The sequence below is a fragment of the Strix uralensis genome, chromosome 3 (assembly GCF_047716275.1).
Source record: "Strix uralensis isolate ZFMK-TIS-50842 chromosome 3, bStrUra1, whole genome shotgun sequence".
In the NCBI taxonomy this organism is placed as follows: domain Eukaryota; kingdom Metazoa; phylum Chordata; class Aves; order Strigiformes; family Strigidae; genus Strix; species Strix uralensis.
Genome location: NC_133974.1, coordinates 21,634,696 through 21,650,829, shown reverse-complemented (window position 1 = coordinate 21,650,829; position 16,134 = coordinate 21,634,696). Strand labels below are relative to the sequence as shown.

At 42.1% G+C, this 16,134-nt stretch overlaps 1 protein-coding gene across 1 annotated transcript in view; it reads left to right on the top strand.

Annotated features, from left to right (window-relative positions):
- The first annotated feature begins 987 nt into the window (after positions 1–987).
- The window catches only part of SNTG2 (syntrophin gamma 2), a 293,650-nt gene continuing 278,503 nt past the window's right edge, over positions 988–16,134 (top strand). The window contains exon 1 of the mRNA XM_074864709.1: positions 988–1,059. Coding sequence (XP_074720810.1) covers positions 988–1,059 — 72 coding nt within the window. The remainder of the gene's footprint in view (positions 1,060–16,134) is intronic.

Here is a 16,134-nt window from a genome sequence, read left to right as displayed (position 1 = left end):
GTCTATTAATAGAGTAGTATGTCAAGGACCAGGTTGAACCTTTTCTCCTTAGGAACAGCCTCAGCACTGCTACCACAGACCTACAAGAAATTCCCCCAGAATTGATGGCCCAGGCCATGGTTAGAAACTTGAATGGAAGCCAAAGATCAACTAAAGAGCAAAATCTGATGGCAATGTTCAGGGGTGGGGACATTTCCCGCAGAGATTGCCCTGTGTTATCCAATGTCAAGGCTACCACGAATACTGGAGGGATGTCAAACCGCTCCTGGTTTTGATTCAGAGCCCAGGGAGCCAGGGCCGTGCGCTTTACTGCGGCGGAGGCCGCGTGTGGCAGTGGCTGATGACCCCGACGCCAGGCGCAACTGCCCGGCGTGGGCCGCAGTCGGGGGCTGCCGCTTGGCGTGGGGGCACCCTCAGCCCGCAGCTTGCCGCCACATCGCCCGCATCCCCCCGGCCGAAGCTCCCCTGCCCGACAGCCTTCCCTGGGGGGAGGGTGCGGGAGGCCGGAGACCAAACCCGCCCTTGTCTCGGGCCGCCGCCCCGCGGGGAAGCGGCGCCTGGGGGCAGCCCCGCGGGGCGGCGCGGGCGGGCCGAGCCGAGCCGAGCCGAGCCGCGGCAGCGCTCTTAGCAGCACCCAGAGCCCGGCTGGAGGGATGCGGCCGCAGAGGGGAGGGGAGCGAGAGCGGCGGCGCCTTCCCCCCGGAGAAGAGCGAAGTTAAATAGCCAGCGCGACTCCGCCGCCTGCCTCTCCCCTCCTGGCTCCGAGTCCCCGGCGAGCCCCTCCACGTCCCACCCCCCGCCCGCCCTGCCGGTGCCGCCCCGCCCGGGCCGCGGGCGAGAGCGCGGAGCGGTGCGGTGCGAGCCTGCCCCGCGGAGCCGGGACGCCGGCGCTGCCGGTAGGGGCGGGCGTTTGGGAGTCGGTGCCTGAGGCGCCGCGTCCCGCCGAGCCGCCCGTCTGAGAGGACTACGCCAGCTGCATGGGAGGAGATGAGCGTGGCGGGGAAACAGCCTCCTCCAGCACCGCTCGAGCGCCCCGGCAGCCTCCTCGTCCCCACCTGGGCAAGTACCCGCTCTCCCCTCAGCCCGTCCCGGTACCAACTCCCGCGGCGGGGCGGAGGGTGGGGAGGGTCCCGCCGGCGGCGCTACCCGGAGGGCGGGAGGGAGGCGCCTGCGTGAGGGTAGCGGGAAGCGGGGCGGCGCAGGCCGTGGCGGGCTGAGGGGAGACCTCCGTCCCGCCGCTCCCCCCCGCCTCAGCCCGCCGCGGCGGCCCGGCCGGCCAGCCCCGCACGACGCCGAGGGGCTCTCGGAGGAACGAGGCGGCAGGTGCCCGGGCTCAGCGCGGCTCCTTCAGGGGGGGCTCCCGCCTTGCCGCGCTTCGCCCCCTCAGCCCCCCACGGGCCGCGGGGGTGAGGAGCCGAGCGGGCACCGGCGGTCCGAGCGCGGTCGGGGGGGACTTGTCCCCTGCGCTGCGGGGGTTGTACCTGCTGCGGTCGCGATTTTCAACCCGCCGTGACAGGTTGCAGGGCGAAGGTCGAGTTTCCCGGGGACGGCGTTGAATCGCTCGGTTTGTAACCCAGCTGTAAGCCTGTGCCGACAAAAAAAATTAGCTACTTCGACGTATTTAGCACCTCACGCACTTCTAGGAGAAGCCCGTGAGGGAGTTGGAAAATAACTTGCTACTTCATGGCAACGTATTTGGAAAATCATTTATGAATGATGCCCTCTGACGGCGGTTCTCCGCTGTCCCTGATTTATGTAAAATGTAGTAGGTATGCCCTGCATACCTTTTAAAGTCGTTACAGACTCTGTGGTTCAACGTGCCGTTCTTCTTGGTGTGTAAAGTTATTCTGTTGAAGTGTAATCTCAAGTGTTTTTCAGTCACCGCCTAAAAAGTTAGTCATTGCATTTATTACAAAATAATTTACCGGTGTTAAGATGCACAGCCCTTTCATTTTTTATTTTTTTTTTTGCCCTGTCTTTCAAGCTATTTCTGTGACCACAGCCTTGCAATTTTTAAAGGAAAACGGTGTTACCTCCCTCATGTTTTATCCAGAGTGTTGTTTAGAAGGTGTTTCCTATCAGCTGCATGAAGGATGCATGAAGGGTGAAGGAAGACGTGTTCTCCCTCACAGTGAATTCATAACTGCTTTGAGCCTCTCTAATCGTAAGACTGAGAGTAAATATTTGGAAGATGCCAGTGTGGGAGCAAAGGGCAGAGGCTACCTGAAATCATAAGCATGTATGACAACTGCACGGAAATCTGTGGAAACAAACTGTTGTCTTGTCCTAGCCAGCTTTTGCACTGTATGCACTGTGTATTTGCATCTTTCTTTCAACTGTGTGTGAAGAGATGCAAACATTCATCCTTTGGCTTTTCAGAATTTCTGTAATTCAAAAGGAAGTAATAGAATCAAACCTACTCTAGAATCCTCTGTGTTTTAAAGCTGTCCCACAGCCCTTAATTTGTAAGACCTGTTCCTGAACTGCAAAAATAATCTGTGCAGCAATTACCTAAAATGTTAACAGCTGAGTAGGTTGTATGGCAGTTCAGAATATTTCAGCGTTAAAGGTGAGGGATAATCACTATTATTAGGTGAAATTCATGACTAGTATTCTTATAGTTGTGTTAAATGTATATGTTTAAGGCCAATAGGACATGCTGTTCCTGGTGATAACATGGGACTTCTCCCTGGGACTGAAGTAGATGCTGAATAAATGGTGAACTGACCTTTTGGACAAGATTGGTAGGAACTAAAGGCTTGTGGCTATATAGTTTATCTAGACCCTAAATGGGAAATAGTGCCATGAATGTAGAGCTTTGGCAAGCTGTATGTTTCCAATAAACACAGAACAAGTTTCAGAGTATTTTAAATAGACATGTATGACTGAAACAATGTATGTATATATAGTCTTAAAAAAAAAAGCCCCATAGACTTTAAGTTCAACAGGGACATCTTATGGTAGATATTTATTTAGGTGAGTTAATAACTGCCTGGCTCCCCAGAGATGCCACATACTCAACCTCTGCTGAGAATTATGCTCAAAACATCTTAAAAAATACAGACTTGTTTTATAATTAACAGTGTGACAAGTGCTTGACTTGCATCTTCTTATTTAACAATATTGGAATCTAGGTCTGTTTACCTTGCTAAAAGAAAAATGTGTATTTTAATATTGGTGTGTTGACTGTGTCTGTGCACATTTTTCTCAGAAAGAAGATACAATAACACTAGTTCCCATTTAACTACTAAATATTGCATGCTGAGTCTAATTCATTGTCTGGGACTGTGGTAGCTAGGCAGTCTTAACACTTAAAGGTATGTGTTTTTATTTTTTTTGTCTTCAGAAGGATGACAATTAAATACCTCTTCTTGGAAAGTAATTCAGCATACTTTTAAACTAAAGACAGCATGCTAGATTTGAAATACAATATTAATGTATTCCATGTTTGTATTTTTAACACTAACAAGCTCTTTCAAGAATGTTTCTTGTAATTTATCTATAAACTTATTGAAGTGCACTTGTTTATGTTCTGTTCTATAGAACTGAAGTTTCAGTCAGACCTTGTCTCTAATGTTTTGCCAGTCTCAGTGTAATTTCTGATACTTATTTCATTCAGGATCAGACACATGTTCTTATTGAGCTGATTTCAGAAAGCCAGTGTATTCTTCCTCTATCTGTAATGAACTTTTTGTTCTGACCTCTCATATAATTCTTCCCCTCTTTGCCCCTCAGAAATACTCAAGATGTCAAATCCCTTAGGAATTGTTACTCACCATGTCAGAGTGCCTGTGCCATGATTTTCACATGGGTTTTATGGTCTGATGGATCTAGTATGCATTAGATACTATGGTTTTCATTGGGATGCTAGAAGCAAGAAAGGGATTGATAGCCTTACAGTCACTCATACTGTTGATATGCCAGGATTTTAAATGAAGAAATAAAAGTGTATAGCTCATTGCTATGTATACATAAACCTTGTCACTGGTTGTTGTTTTTTTAGAATAGGGAATTCTCTTAAACTTCTGTTGTGCGTGTAATGTGTCGTAAACCAGTTTTCTAATAGCTTTTTTGTGGCTGTGTATGGAAGTTATCAGTAGACTTTTCTTATTCAGCAGAAACCCAAAGGAAAAAGATGATGTGGAACTTCTTTCAGATAGTGCTTGTTTCTGGAGTTACCCAAATTGTGCACTCGGTAAGAGGAGGAGATGCAGAACATGCAGATTTTCTGTTCCTTTCCTCCTCTTTTTTTTCCCACTATGTCTATGTAATTTAGATATTTGGATAGAGATGTTAATGTAAATATTTAGCTTTTTTTTTTTTAATTTGGAAAGCAAGTCCTGAGGCATTGATATTTTTTTCAAAATTTGGCACCCACCAATATAGAAGCTTCCTAAAAATGAACGCTAGGTGTCATGTTACCACAAACATCGGTGTCTTGCCTTTTTGCTATCTATCTTTTCAGGGTCAGCATTTAATCTTGCCATTTTCCTAAAATAGGTGACCACCATTAATATTCCTCATCACTAATTTGGTAGTGTTGGACTGCATTCAGTCGTACTGTATGTGGCTGTAAGAAGCCTCAACCTTCCTATGCTTTTTATTAAAAGTTCTATCAGCACTTAGGTGGCGTGGATTTCAAGATTATTTCCAAGATCTGTCTATGCCATAATACAAATCAATAGGATATACTTATTAATTGAAGTCTTTCCTCCCACACACTCATTTTCTATCAAAATTCCTTGCTGGGCAAAAGCTGATTTCAGAAACTTTTGTCATGAACAGAATTTGTCTCTTGATTTGGGGATGGAAAACAAGAAAACAGATGGCGGAGCTTCATGATAGGGCATGTCCATGGATTGCATTGTGTGAAGTCTAATAATTACTTTCCAGTGCAAATTTTGTTGAATTCCCACTAATTTGGGAAGATGTTTTTTACCCTAAAAATCTGTGAAATTGGTAGTTTTGAGATCCTGTTAAAGAAATTTGCCAAGTACTTACTAAATATCAGAATATGCAAACATTTCACATTTTTTCACTTGGCTTCCCAACCACCACAAACCAAATCTGAATCCTGCTTCTACCTGTACGTATCTCCATGAAAACAGTTATCAAACCAATAAAAAACATATTCAAGCTTACGGCTTTAACATCTTAATGGAAATAAGACTTGTGCCCACCTGCTGCTCTGAAAAACAATGTCTCAGAAAAAGAGCAGCATTGGTATTCTTTTTACACCTCAGATCTGTGTTTCATATTGTAAGCAATTTTTTTCTGATGTTTTAAATGTTTTATGAGATGAATATAAATTGAATCACTTTCACTTTGGAGTGCAGAGACTGCTGAGAATAGAAATGGTAGCAGAGCTCAGCAGAAGGAACAGGGCGTGACCGTGTTCCTACAACACCGACACCTAATATTGCTTGTCAGAGGCATCATGATAATAGAGTCAACAAACACAAATCAGACTCATTCAGGTTGAAAGGGACCTTGGGAGGTCCGCGAGCCTAACCTTCCCCTGAAAGCAGCAACCGTGTTGAATTCAGACTGAGTTGCTCAGGTCTTTTCCCATTGCATCTTTAAAACCTCCAAGGAGGGAGACTGCACAACAACTCCCTGCTGGGTGAAGCGGTGGCCTGCTGTTAGCTTCTCCCCAAAGCCACTTCTTTAGGTGCAGACAAGCCCAGCTTACTCAGCCTCTCCTCACAGGGGAGAGGTTCAGCCCCCTGACCATTTTGGTGGACATCGATGGGACTTACTCCTGTTTGTCAGCATGTTTCTTGTATTGCAGGGCCCAAAACTGGATGCGGTCTAATGAGTGCCAAGTAAAGAGAAATGATTACATGGATTGTGTCTCTGTTGTTGCTGATGCCATTAGCCTTCGTGGCTGGCAGAGTCTACTGGTGACTTTGTACAGCCTTCTGTCCACCAGGGCAGAGGAGATCCCTGGTCCTTTTCAGTATTACTCTCTCCAACTCACTGCCCCCCTGCTGATGTCTCAGAGAGAAATCCTAAGCAATGAAGGTTTTTAAAAAGCAGATGGTTAGTGGAAGTGCCTCTCCTTTTCCTCCAATAGTTAAGAATGAATACATAACTTGAGGGGAATTTAGCAGATTCTTGTACTTGCTTTTTTGCATGCTGTATCGTACTTTTTTTTTTTTTTTTTTCCCCTCCCACCAAAAGCAGGGAAAGGCTGATGCTGACTTTCATCTGAAGCTGAGATTAATTTACTATAAAAACTGTGTGTTAAAGTACTTGGAACAATTTAGTGGATTTGCTCATCCTTCATATTACTGACAAAGCTGACAGTTAAAGCCAATGGAGGCCCAAGATTGTGCTTCACTCCAGACACCCTTTATCAGTAACACTCATTTAATACAGATATGATCTAAATTGGTTTTGGTCTGTTTTCTTTGAAAAAGGTAGGCTGATTCTACTGTGTTGAACTCCTCTGTACCTGCTTGTCTGAACTTTGTCTGAAGAATAGTGTGACTCCAGTGAGAGCTGTCATACTGGAACTCTTCTGTCACTCTTTATTTATGTATATCAGCAGGCAGATTTCTGTAATGAGATTTACAAACTCTCTAAAGGATATAACCTTGAAAAGCTGGAACCCTTTAGCAGAATCTAATCAATATTACCTCGTTTATCATCTCCTTGTGAAGTTCAGATTGTAGTAGGGACAAAATGCATTTGTAGTATTTAGAGAAATTCTGGGCAGGAAAATCAATGCAAAACCTCAGTTCTTTTGTACTGTATTTAGAGAGGCACAGTACATGCTCACACTGTATGATACAGTAAAATCATTAGCCTTAGAATGCCTCCCTCCACCATGCCAAACTTGCAGGACTGTTTATGCCTGTTGTTTTGGGATTTTTGCCTTTGCACAGTTTATATGAGACTTCTAAGTCACCAGATGAATAAAAATTGAGAAACTTTTCCCCTGAACAGGCAAGTTCTGTGCAATGCAATCTGCAGTGCAAAGTGCATCCGGAGTAGCTTTTTTTCATGGATGGTTATCATCCACTTCTTACATGTATAAACACACTTCCCAGCGTCTGAGCTGCCAAGTTCCATAGGACTTCCTTGATCTAAAGCAGTACTGACTTCTGCACTTAGAGAGATGTGTGGCAGAAAGGTGTTAATTGATTTGTTGCAGACCACAGAAGCAGTCTTATCCAGACAGAAATGGAATCAAAGCCTTTCGGTGTCAAATCTTTATCATCATCTCTTGGTGATTCTTTCTTGCCACAAAATGGAAGTTTGGTTGTTGTACCTTTTGATGGGATTTGCCATTTATGCCCAGTTTTGCAGGAGGCCTAACAACAAATGGAAGGAGTTGAAATGGGGCTCAGGGTAGCTCAGCCTGTGTTTTGTGATGGGCCATTTTCACATAGCCAGCAGAAAAACACTGCATTGCGCTTACTATCACGCTGGTGGACAGAACTGCCACAGTGCTATTACTGTGGTTCATGCTAGCAGTTGTTAACATTTCTCTGTACACTGGTTAAACTGTAAGCAGTAGTGTAGTCTACTAAGTTTCAGAGTACACTGTGAAGTGGGTGAGCATTGTTGTTCCTACTTTACCAGTAGAGAAGCTGAAGGAAAGAGGTTTTTAGTTAAGGTTTTGAGTTGGTTTTTTTGTAAATTTGGATTGAGTAAATTGTTTTTCAGTACTTTACATTTTCTGAATAGATGATGAAACTTCCCCGAACATTACGTGGAGAATATTTTTCAGTTTTGAAGTTTTCTTCTGTATCTCAATTAGATTTTGTTGGGGTTTTTTTAGTCTTTGTTTTTTTCTTTTTTCTTTTCCTTCGATCATGCACTATCCTGTCCCATCCACTCATGGATGCAGACTTCTTTGGAGAATACTCATTCATTTAACTTATGAGCACAAGCATACTTGCTTCTGCTGTTTGTGTAACTAAGGAGTTGTATGTTTAGCATCACCATGAATATGGATGTATTATATTATGTAGCTTATATAATAGCTAATACGTAACATAAAAAATACAGAACAAGCATACACAGTCAAAACAGTGCTAAATGATATGGGAGGTAGTCATGAATATTTATTTTGTCTCCTCTGTAGAAGCAGTCTTCCTCCAAGTGTATGCCCTTCTACAACAGGGCAACCTGCTTATTGGATGAGAGAAAGGCTGTGGATGTTGTCTACCTTGACTTTAGTAAGGCCTTTGACATCATTTCCCACAGCATTCTCCTGGCAAAACTGGCTGCTCATGGATTGGAGGGGCACACGCTTCGCTGGGTAAAAAACTGGCTGGATTGCTGGGCCCAAAGAGTGGTGGTGAACGGAGTTAAATCCAGTTGGTGGCTGGTCACGAGTGGTGTCCCCCAGGGCTCGGTTTTGGGGCCACTCCTGTTTAACATCTTTATTGATGATCTAGACGAGGGGATCGAGTGCACCCTCAGTAAATTTGCAGATGACACCAAGTTGTGTGGGAGTGTTGATCTGCTCGAGGGTAGGGAGGCTCTGCAGAGAGACCTGGACAGGCTGGAGCGATGGGCTAAGGCCAACTATATGAGCTTCAATAAGACCAAATGCCGGGTGCTGCACTTGGGCCACAACAACCCCCAGCAGCGCTACAGGCTTGGGGAGGAGTGGCTGGAGAGCTGCCAGTCAGAGAGGGACCTGGGGGTGTTGATTGACAGCTGGCTGAACATGAACCAGCTGTGTGCCCAGGTGGCCAAGAAGGCCAATGGCATCCTGGCTTGTATCAGAAATAGCGTGGCCAGCAGGGACAGGGAAGGGATCTTACCCCTGTACTTGGCACTGGTGAGGCCGCACCTCGATTACTGTGGTCAGTTTTGGGCCCCTCACTACAAAAAGGACATTGAATTACTCGAGCGTGTCCAGAGAAGGGCAACGAAGCTGGTGAAGGGTCTGGAGCACATGTCGTATGAGGAGCGGCTGAGGGAACTGGGGTTGTTTAGTCTGGAGAAGAGGAGGCTGAGGGGAGACCTCATCGCCCTCTACAACTACCTGAAAGGAGGTTGCAGAGAGCTGGGGATGAGTCTCTTTAACCAAGTAACAAGTGATAGGACAAGAGGGAATGGCCTCAAGTTGTGCCAGGGAAGGTTTAGACTGGATATTAGGAAGTATTTCTTTACAGAACAGGTTGTTAGGTGTTGGAATGGGCTGCCCAGGGCACTGGTGGAGTCCCCATCCCTGGAGGTGTTTAAGAGGTGAGTTGACATAGCACTTTGGGATATGGTGTAGTTTGGAACTGTCAGTGGTAGGTTAATGGTTGGACTAGATGATCTTCAAGGTCTTTTCCAACCTTGGCGATTCTGTGATTCTGTAAAACTATTATATTTGTTGGAGGAAAGTGTCAGAATTAATCTCATATTGGATATCATGAGGACACATGCATATTTGAAAACTGTTTGCACAGGCATGTGTTGCCATCTGCCTCTCCAGCAAACCTGTTGAATCAACAGGCAAAGAGACAGATTTTTAATTTTATTTCACTGGCTGCAGCTAACATGTAAATACTGCAAGGAGATTAATAGCCACATCTTTCCATACAAATCCTGTCTAACAGTATTAAGTCATGTTTTTAGAAAGGCTTAAGGAATTGTTCATAGGTGTTGTGTTAATAAAATGCAAGTTTCTCCTATAATAGTAAAATATTCTTTCTTCAAGCAGGCATTACAATCTAATTTTATATGATGTGTCTTCGCCTCTTTTTTTCAACATACCCTGCTGTCTTACACAGCATTTTTGTAAATGTAGCATTTAGACGTTCTTCTGCTGCCCTTCATGAGCCCTAACGGAATGGCAGTATAAGGATATACAGTTATTTGTGTGCTTATTTCCAGAATAGAGTTGAAGCATAAGTAAGCATATGTTTCCAGTTCAGTCTGACACTCTTGTTTGTGATGTAGCTATTGCTTTTTATAAAATCTTTTCCTTTTCTAGTTTTGAATGGTCAGTGTAGTTATCATTTCCATCAACACACTGTTTATTGCACCTATTTATTGTACTTTTCATTTAAAAGATGAATTAATTACAAAGGCATCTGGTGCGTCATATGGTGCATATTCTGGATATGCTAAACAAACAGAATAGTCTTTTTTAAATAATAAAAGTGGCATCACATAAAAAGATTAGACTTTTTAGTGTGCTTTGAAGAGTAACTTTACTGTGCTAAAATCTTGTCTGTTATTCAGAATCTTGTGATCATTAAAGGAGTCTTTGATTCTACTGGAAGTAGAGTTCATACCTGTATGTGTCTGTACTCATAATATGTGAAAAACAGAGGGGAGAAAAAAGGCACTATTTTCTGGCAAGAACTTTATTATACATGGGCTAGTTATATGATACTACTTCCAAGTGATAATCACAGAACAGGTTATGGTTAGAATTATTTACAATTTGTAAGGCAATACATGTTTATTCTTACAATCTATAGAAATTATATATCCTCTGAGGTTATCAAAGACTAAATGAAGACCTTCTCAGTCTTCAGATAACCTATAGGTAATAGATACTCTTCAGCCCGCTGTATCTAACTCCACACAAACCTCTAATTTCCTTGGTATAATTAAGACAAACCTCACACTCATTTTACATTAGAAAATCACTGATATCTACCATAGCCAAAATGACCAGCCCACAACAGTTTAAGGTTGAATTACTGATTTATTACATAGTGTGATCTCCAAGGGAAGGATGGCAGAAATTGGCTATGGGCCAATTTATTCACTGTTTAGAGTTACATGTATTTGCTCTATCAGGTGAAATTCGATATATATCACCCTTTCTATTTACAAAGTTTCAGAAGATGAGGGCTTAAATCTATTCAGTGTACCCTCCATTTACAAAAAAAAAATGAATTTCTTAATTGCAGTTTGATTTCCAGAAGTTTTAACAGTGGTGGTTTTTTGTTAAATGAGACATTAACAAAAGCATGGCACCATCACAACTCAGTTGAAGCAGTCAGTGTTGGAGATGTATCAGGATGCATTGGTCTCAGAGGACTTTCAAAAGCAACATGATCTTTTCAGAAAACATACTGAATCCAACAGGAAAGCAATCTCCTTTAAGCATATCTGGATTAGGTAGTTGGTCCAAGAAGCAAGTCTGAAGTCTGAATTGTCAAAATGATACCACAGCAACCTACTGGTGAGAATTAATGAACTGAAATTGTTTAGATCCAATTTCCATACACAACCCCAAAGAGCTTTCTGTTGTTTATAACAGTTAGACAGTATAAATTGTAGCTTGGAAGAATGCCTTCTTCTCCTGACTTTTACTACCTGTAATTGAACGTGTAGAGTAACAAAACAAAAATTAGATTTGTAATTCTTATCAAGGGCAATCTTGTAGCACTTGGAACCATCTGTGACTAATACCCTCAAGAATATTTCTTTCACATGTCAGGAAAGAGGAAAGAATGAGTAATCTTTTACTGACTCCCAGTCAGGAAAAAACCTAAACCAACCACAATTAACAATCTAACTCAATTTGTTTTTTGTCACCTCTTCATTTTTTAGTTTATTGTGTGACTAATTGTGCTTATGTGCTGTTGTGCTTATGTACCCCTCTACTTCTTTTCTTCACTTGTTTCTACTCCTTCTTTATAATCTTCGCTTTACCCCTTAAAAAAAAAAAAAAAGGTATTTTTTAGGCTTTCTTGTTAGCTGAACATGTACTCTTTGTAGATGCTCCATTTCACAGTTTATCACACCAGTTGACAAGAAGTAAACAAAAGTTAATTTTAGTTTTTAAAACATTTTTTTTTTCATAGAACAGAAACATTACAGGGTAGTTGTTAAAGGCAATGGATGTGAAAGGAGTGAGTAGGCAGACAGGTGCTGCCTGGACCTCAGGGAGCACTGGGTTACTTGTATCTGTGTGTAGTAGGGGAATTTCATACTTAAGTCTCTGATATATCTGTCTTTTTTTCAGTTTTCAGCAGTTTGACAGACCTTCATGCATGTCAGTAAGGTTAACTTAATGTCTGTTGGCTGTAGTTTTCATAGCTAAATATAATTAAAGGTAGTAAACCTGCTTGAGTTGACTCTGTAATTCTCATAATTCTAGTGTCATTTTAATCTGACCAGGGTCAATCTAATTCTGTTCCACAAAAACATCCTGCTTCATCAATTTCCAGCATAAAATGAAGACTTCATCTTCTAAAATGTATAAAATTTCCTCTCTGTTCATCCAATATGTGATTCATTGCCATGTACCACAAAACAAGTGCGAAGAGTGTTTCGTGTATATTTTTTAAGCAATTAGTGTTAGGGTTGTCTGCTCTGGAAGAACTATAAAAATCTTTTTATGTTTTGAAAATTAGCTCCAGACTATACTGCCTTACAAAAGTTATGACTTAGCCCAGCATATCTAGCAGGAGGAAGATAAATAAAATTAAAACATACCCGCCAACCTATTGCCATGGTTTATGGCACTGAGGTGTGAGATGAACATAATGCAGTTCTAGAAATTCTTTTTGGATGGAATTTATAAGTGGTAAAAAGTAGATTGTATTGTAGAGCTTCATTAGTTTTCAAGTATTCCTCTGAAACTTTGGTAAACAAAGGCAAGCTGAGAGAGTACTACCAGTATGAAGTGAAAAACTCTTGTCCTAGGGAGAAGGGATCTTTTCCATTTTTAAATTAAATAATTAAAACATTCTCCAAAATGAAAGACGAGGGAATGTTATTTAGGGCTAAGAATAGCGTTTCTCTGTAACTGACTTGTCTGACTACAGTCTTTGCTTTTATTTGTGGTGTTGATGTTTCATTAGGAGGGCTTCTGCTCACTGACAACTAATTCTCTATCTTATATTTAATTGGATGTGATTTAAAAGAACCAAGCAGTAATCTATATTCTCTATATATAATCTGCAAGAAATAATAAAAAGTATTATATTTCTTAAATATGATGGAAAATTGTCATCTTGAACTACTGCACAGAATGAAAATTTAGATACGCTAATTGTAAAGTGCAATCTAAGTAGTCTCTCATCAGCTTGCTTGATATTTGCAGATCAAATATCTTGAACTAATTTCATGTTCTTTTGTGAAATTAAGGTGCTTTCACTAATGAGCTCTACAGATACTTCTTATGTCTCTTTCAGTTAACTGTAACATAATAACTTGTCTTATTTTTTCAAGACTTAATAGTCTTCCAGTCTCTCCACTGGTGGTACAGGGTAATCAGTGATTTAGAGGGACAGCCATACCTCGAGGTCTGGGAGTTTCGTTGGATGTGGTCAAGTAACTGCTGTAGAAGCAGAATAGTACTCCATTCAGACTGTACCCTTCTGAAGATAGGTTTTGGTATCCTTTCTCTTCTGTAGGTGGGAATTACTGGCTACTGACTGCACTAAGAAGACCACAGCATAGCTCCAAGCACTAAAATGCATTTGATCATACTGTTAAACTGTTAGCATTTTCCTTAGCATAATTTTGTCCTCAGCTAATTAGCAGTTTTCCAGACAATATCCAGACTGCGACTTGGGACCATTCCTCTGGGCAGCATGATTGTGGTTCATGTCTTCAGGCAGGGCAAAAGTGGTTAGATGATTCACTGATAAGAGTTGTGCCAACTGACCTCCAGGCTCTCAGCTGCTTTATTTGCTAGTATGGATGTTACCACTCTTTGCTGTAGCTGTGCTGTTTGTCATTGATACTAACTTGATGGGGTCAGAAGAGTTTGAGACTTGCTGACCCTTTTATTCAGATGAATTCACCATCAGTGAGCTGAGTGAAGGACTTTTTTTTTTTTTTTTTTTTCAAAACAAATATTTATATAGTCTGTGGCTTGCAGAACAAAGCATAAAATGGTGATGGAAAATATTACATTCCTAAGAGTCTTTATTTCATCCTAGGACATGTGCATTAATATTTTACTTTGGATTAGTGGCATGGTTTTCAGGTGAATCTCATTATCATCCATATTTATTGCCATGTAGTCTGTGTTGTAAAGTGGTTTGGAATGCACCAAAGGTATATCCTATGTTGGTAAAAGTAGTGCATCTGAATACAAGTAGATTTGTGGAGTAAGACAGAGGGACTGAACATTCATGCTATGTGAATCTCAGGGGTTTTATTTCAGATTAGCTCTAGCCTGATCCTGTGGACTGAACGCCCGTTAGTGGTTGGGCACTCCAGCTTTGCCCCTGGAGCATTCCTCCAGCTCGTGTGCTCTAGACCATGCTGCAAGGCAGGCTGCAGCATGAGAAGTGGGAATGACTGGGGGAGGTTTTCTTCAAAAAATCTACTTCTGGAGTGAACTGAAATGCTGATACAGAAGCATCCAAGCTGAATGTCTTTCAGGTGGAACTAAACTGAAAGGTGTTCCATAGATGCATCTGATTAATTGCAGCCACTAATGAGGGTTCGGTCCATGGGACACGTTACAGCAAGTCCAAAATAAAACCTCCCCAAAATGCCCATGGTAGGAGTGTTGCGTCCTTGATAAAAGCAGTTTTACCCTGCAGACCTGTTCTCTTGTAATGCATTACTAGTCTGTCTGGATATAGGCTCACTAAATTTGATTCTATGTTTTTATATTCCAAATGATTAAAAGATGCAGGCTTCTTATTATCTGTGCGCTCTCTCTCTCTCCCTCTCTCTCTCCAGTAGTGTACAAATGAGATTACCTGTCTCTTCCTTGCCTTCACCCGCTAACGCACACTTTCCTTAGAATCTTTAGGCTCTATCCTAATGTGTAGCACTATAGATCAGGCTGAAAGAATAAATGTTGACAGCTCTTTCTCTTCCTCCTTCTTACTACTCCTTCCCAATTTTCTTACATTTGAGAGGGTGTGGAATATTATTCTCAGATGTGCTATGAGAAGTAAAATGAAAAATATTCCCTCAGTTTGCAAATTCCCTTACTTAGACAAACTGAGGAACTCTGTATAGGAAAGAACTTCTGCTTGTTTGCTCTTCTTCATGGGCTGCAGAGTACTCATCATTACTTGGTTCTTTTAAGAACTGAGGCAGAGCAGATTAGTGAAGAATATTCCTGGCAGTAGATGTGGGTAATCTTTGAGGCATGCAAAACACCCTCTTTCTTGCTAGGGGAAATTATTCTTCCTATTAATTCATCAGAAGTTAGGAAATAAACTAAAGATAGGGGGAAGATTAGAGTTAAAAAAAAAACCTTTCAAAAATAGTGTTTCAGCCGCTTTAATTCTGGTTTAAAGCATCCTTGAACAAGATAGAACACCCATAATCTAGCTGTAACATAGGGCATTTTTCTGCCTATACAAAGCAATATATAAATGTGACTGCAGTTCCCAGTGCCCTAATTATTTAATTCCTGGTTATTCTCAGTTCTTGTTCCAGGTTGTCAGGTCTTGCTAGTATCTTGACTGTTAGTCTGCCAACAACTTGATTACAGTGGTAGTGGAGAGAAATAAGTATATGACATGAAGTTTTCTCATTGTGGATCAACTGAACGGTGGGAGAGAGAACTTTTCTAATTTGATTGAATTTAAGGAGAATTTACATGTCTCTTCTTCATGCATTACCTGTGTCTGTTTATAAACATTCCTCTCTATTTTGTCAGGTTTGATATTGTACTTGCTGCATTTTGCTCTAGTTTTCCTGCTCATGTACTGTGGGACTGCACTCCTGGTGGGTAAGGATACTGCCCCTGCCTGCCTCAAAACCACCCTGCGCTCCCTGCTTACCTTCCCTGGTGGAGCAGCCCACTCTCGCTGCTCCCTGGCACCTGGAGACCCAAGTTGGTCAGGATCAAATTGAGTTGATTAATCTGCATTTCTTCACACCTTTGGCTTTACTTCTTTTTTTGATGCACTTGAAATCTGCTGTTACTTCAATCATTGCAGTAGGATATTTGCTCTTCGCAGCAGCTTTCTGTGTATCTCAAGACTGTCAATATATCACAGAATCATAGAATGTTTTGGGTTGGAAGGGACCTTAAATATCATCTAGTTCCAACCCCCTGCCATGGATAGGGACACCTTCCACTAGACCAGGTTGCTCAAAGCCCCGTCCAGCCTGGCCTTGAACACTTCCAGGGAGGGGGCAGCCACAACTTCTCTGGGGAACCTGTTGCAGTGTCTCACCACCCTCACTGTGAAGAACTTTTTTCCTTATATCTAATCTAAATCTACCCTCTCTCAG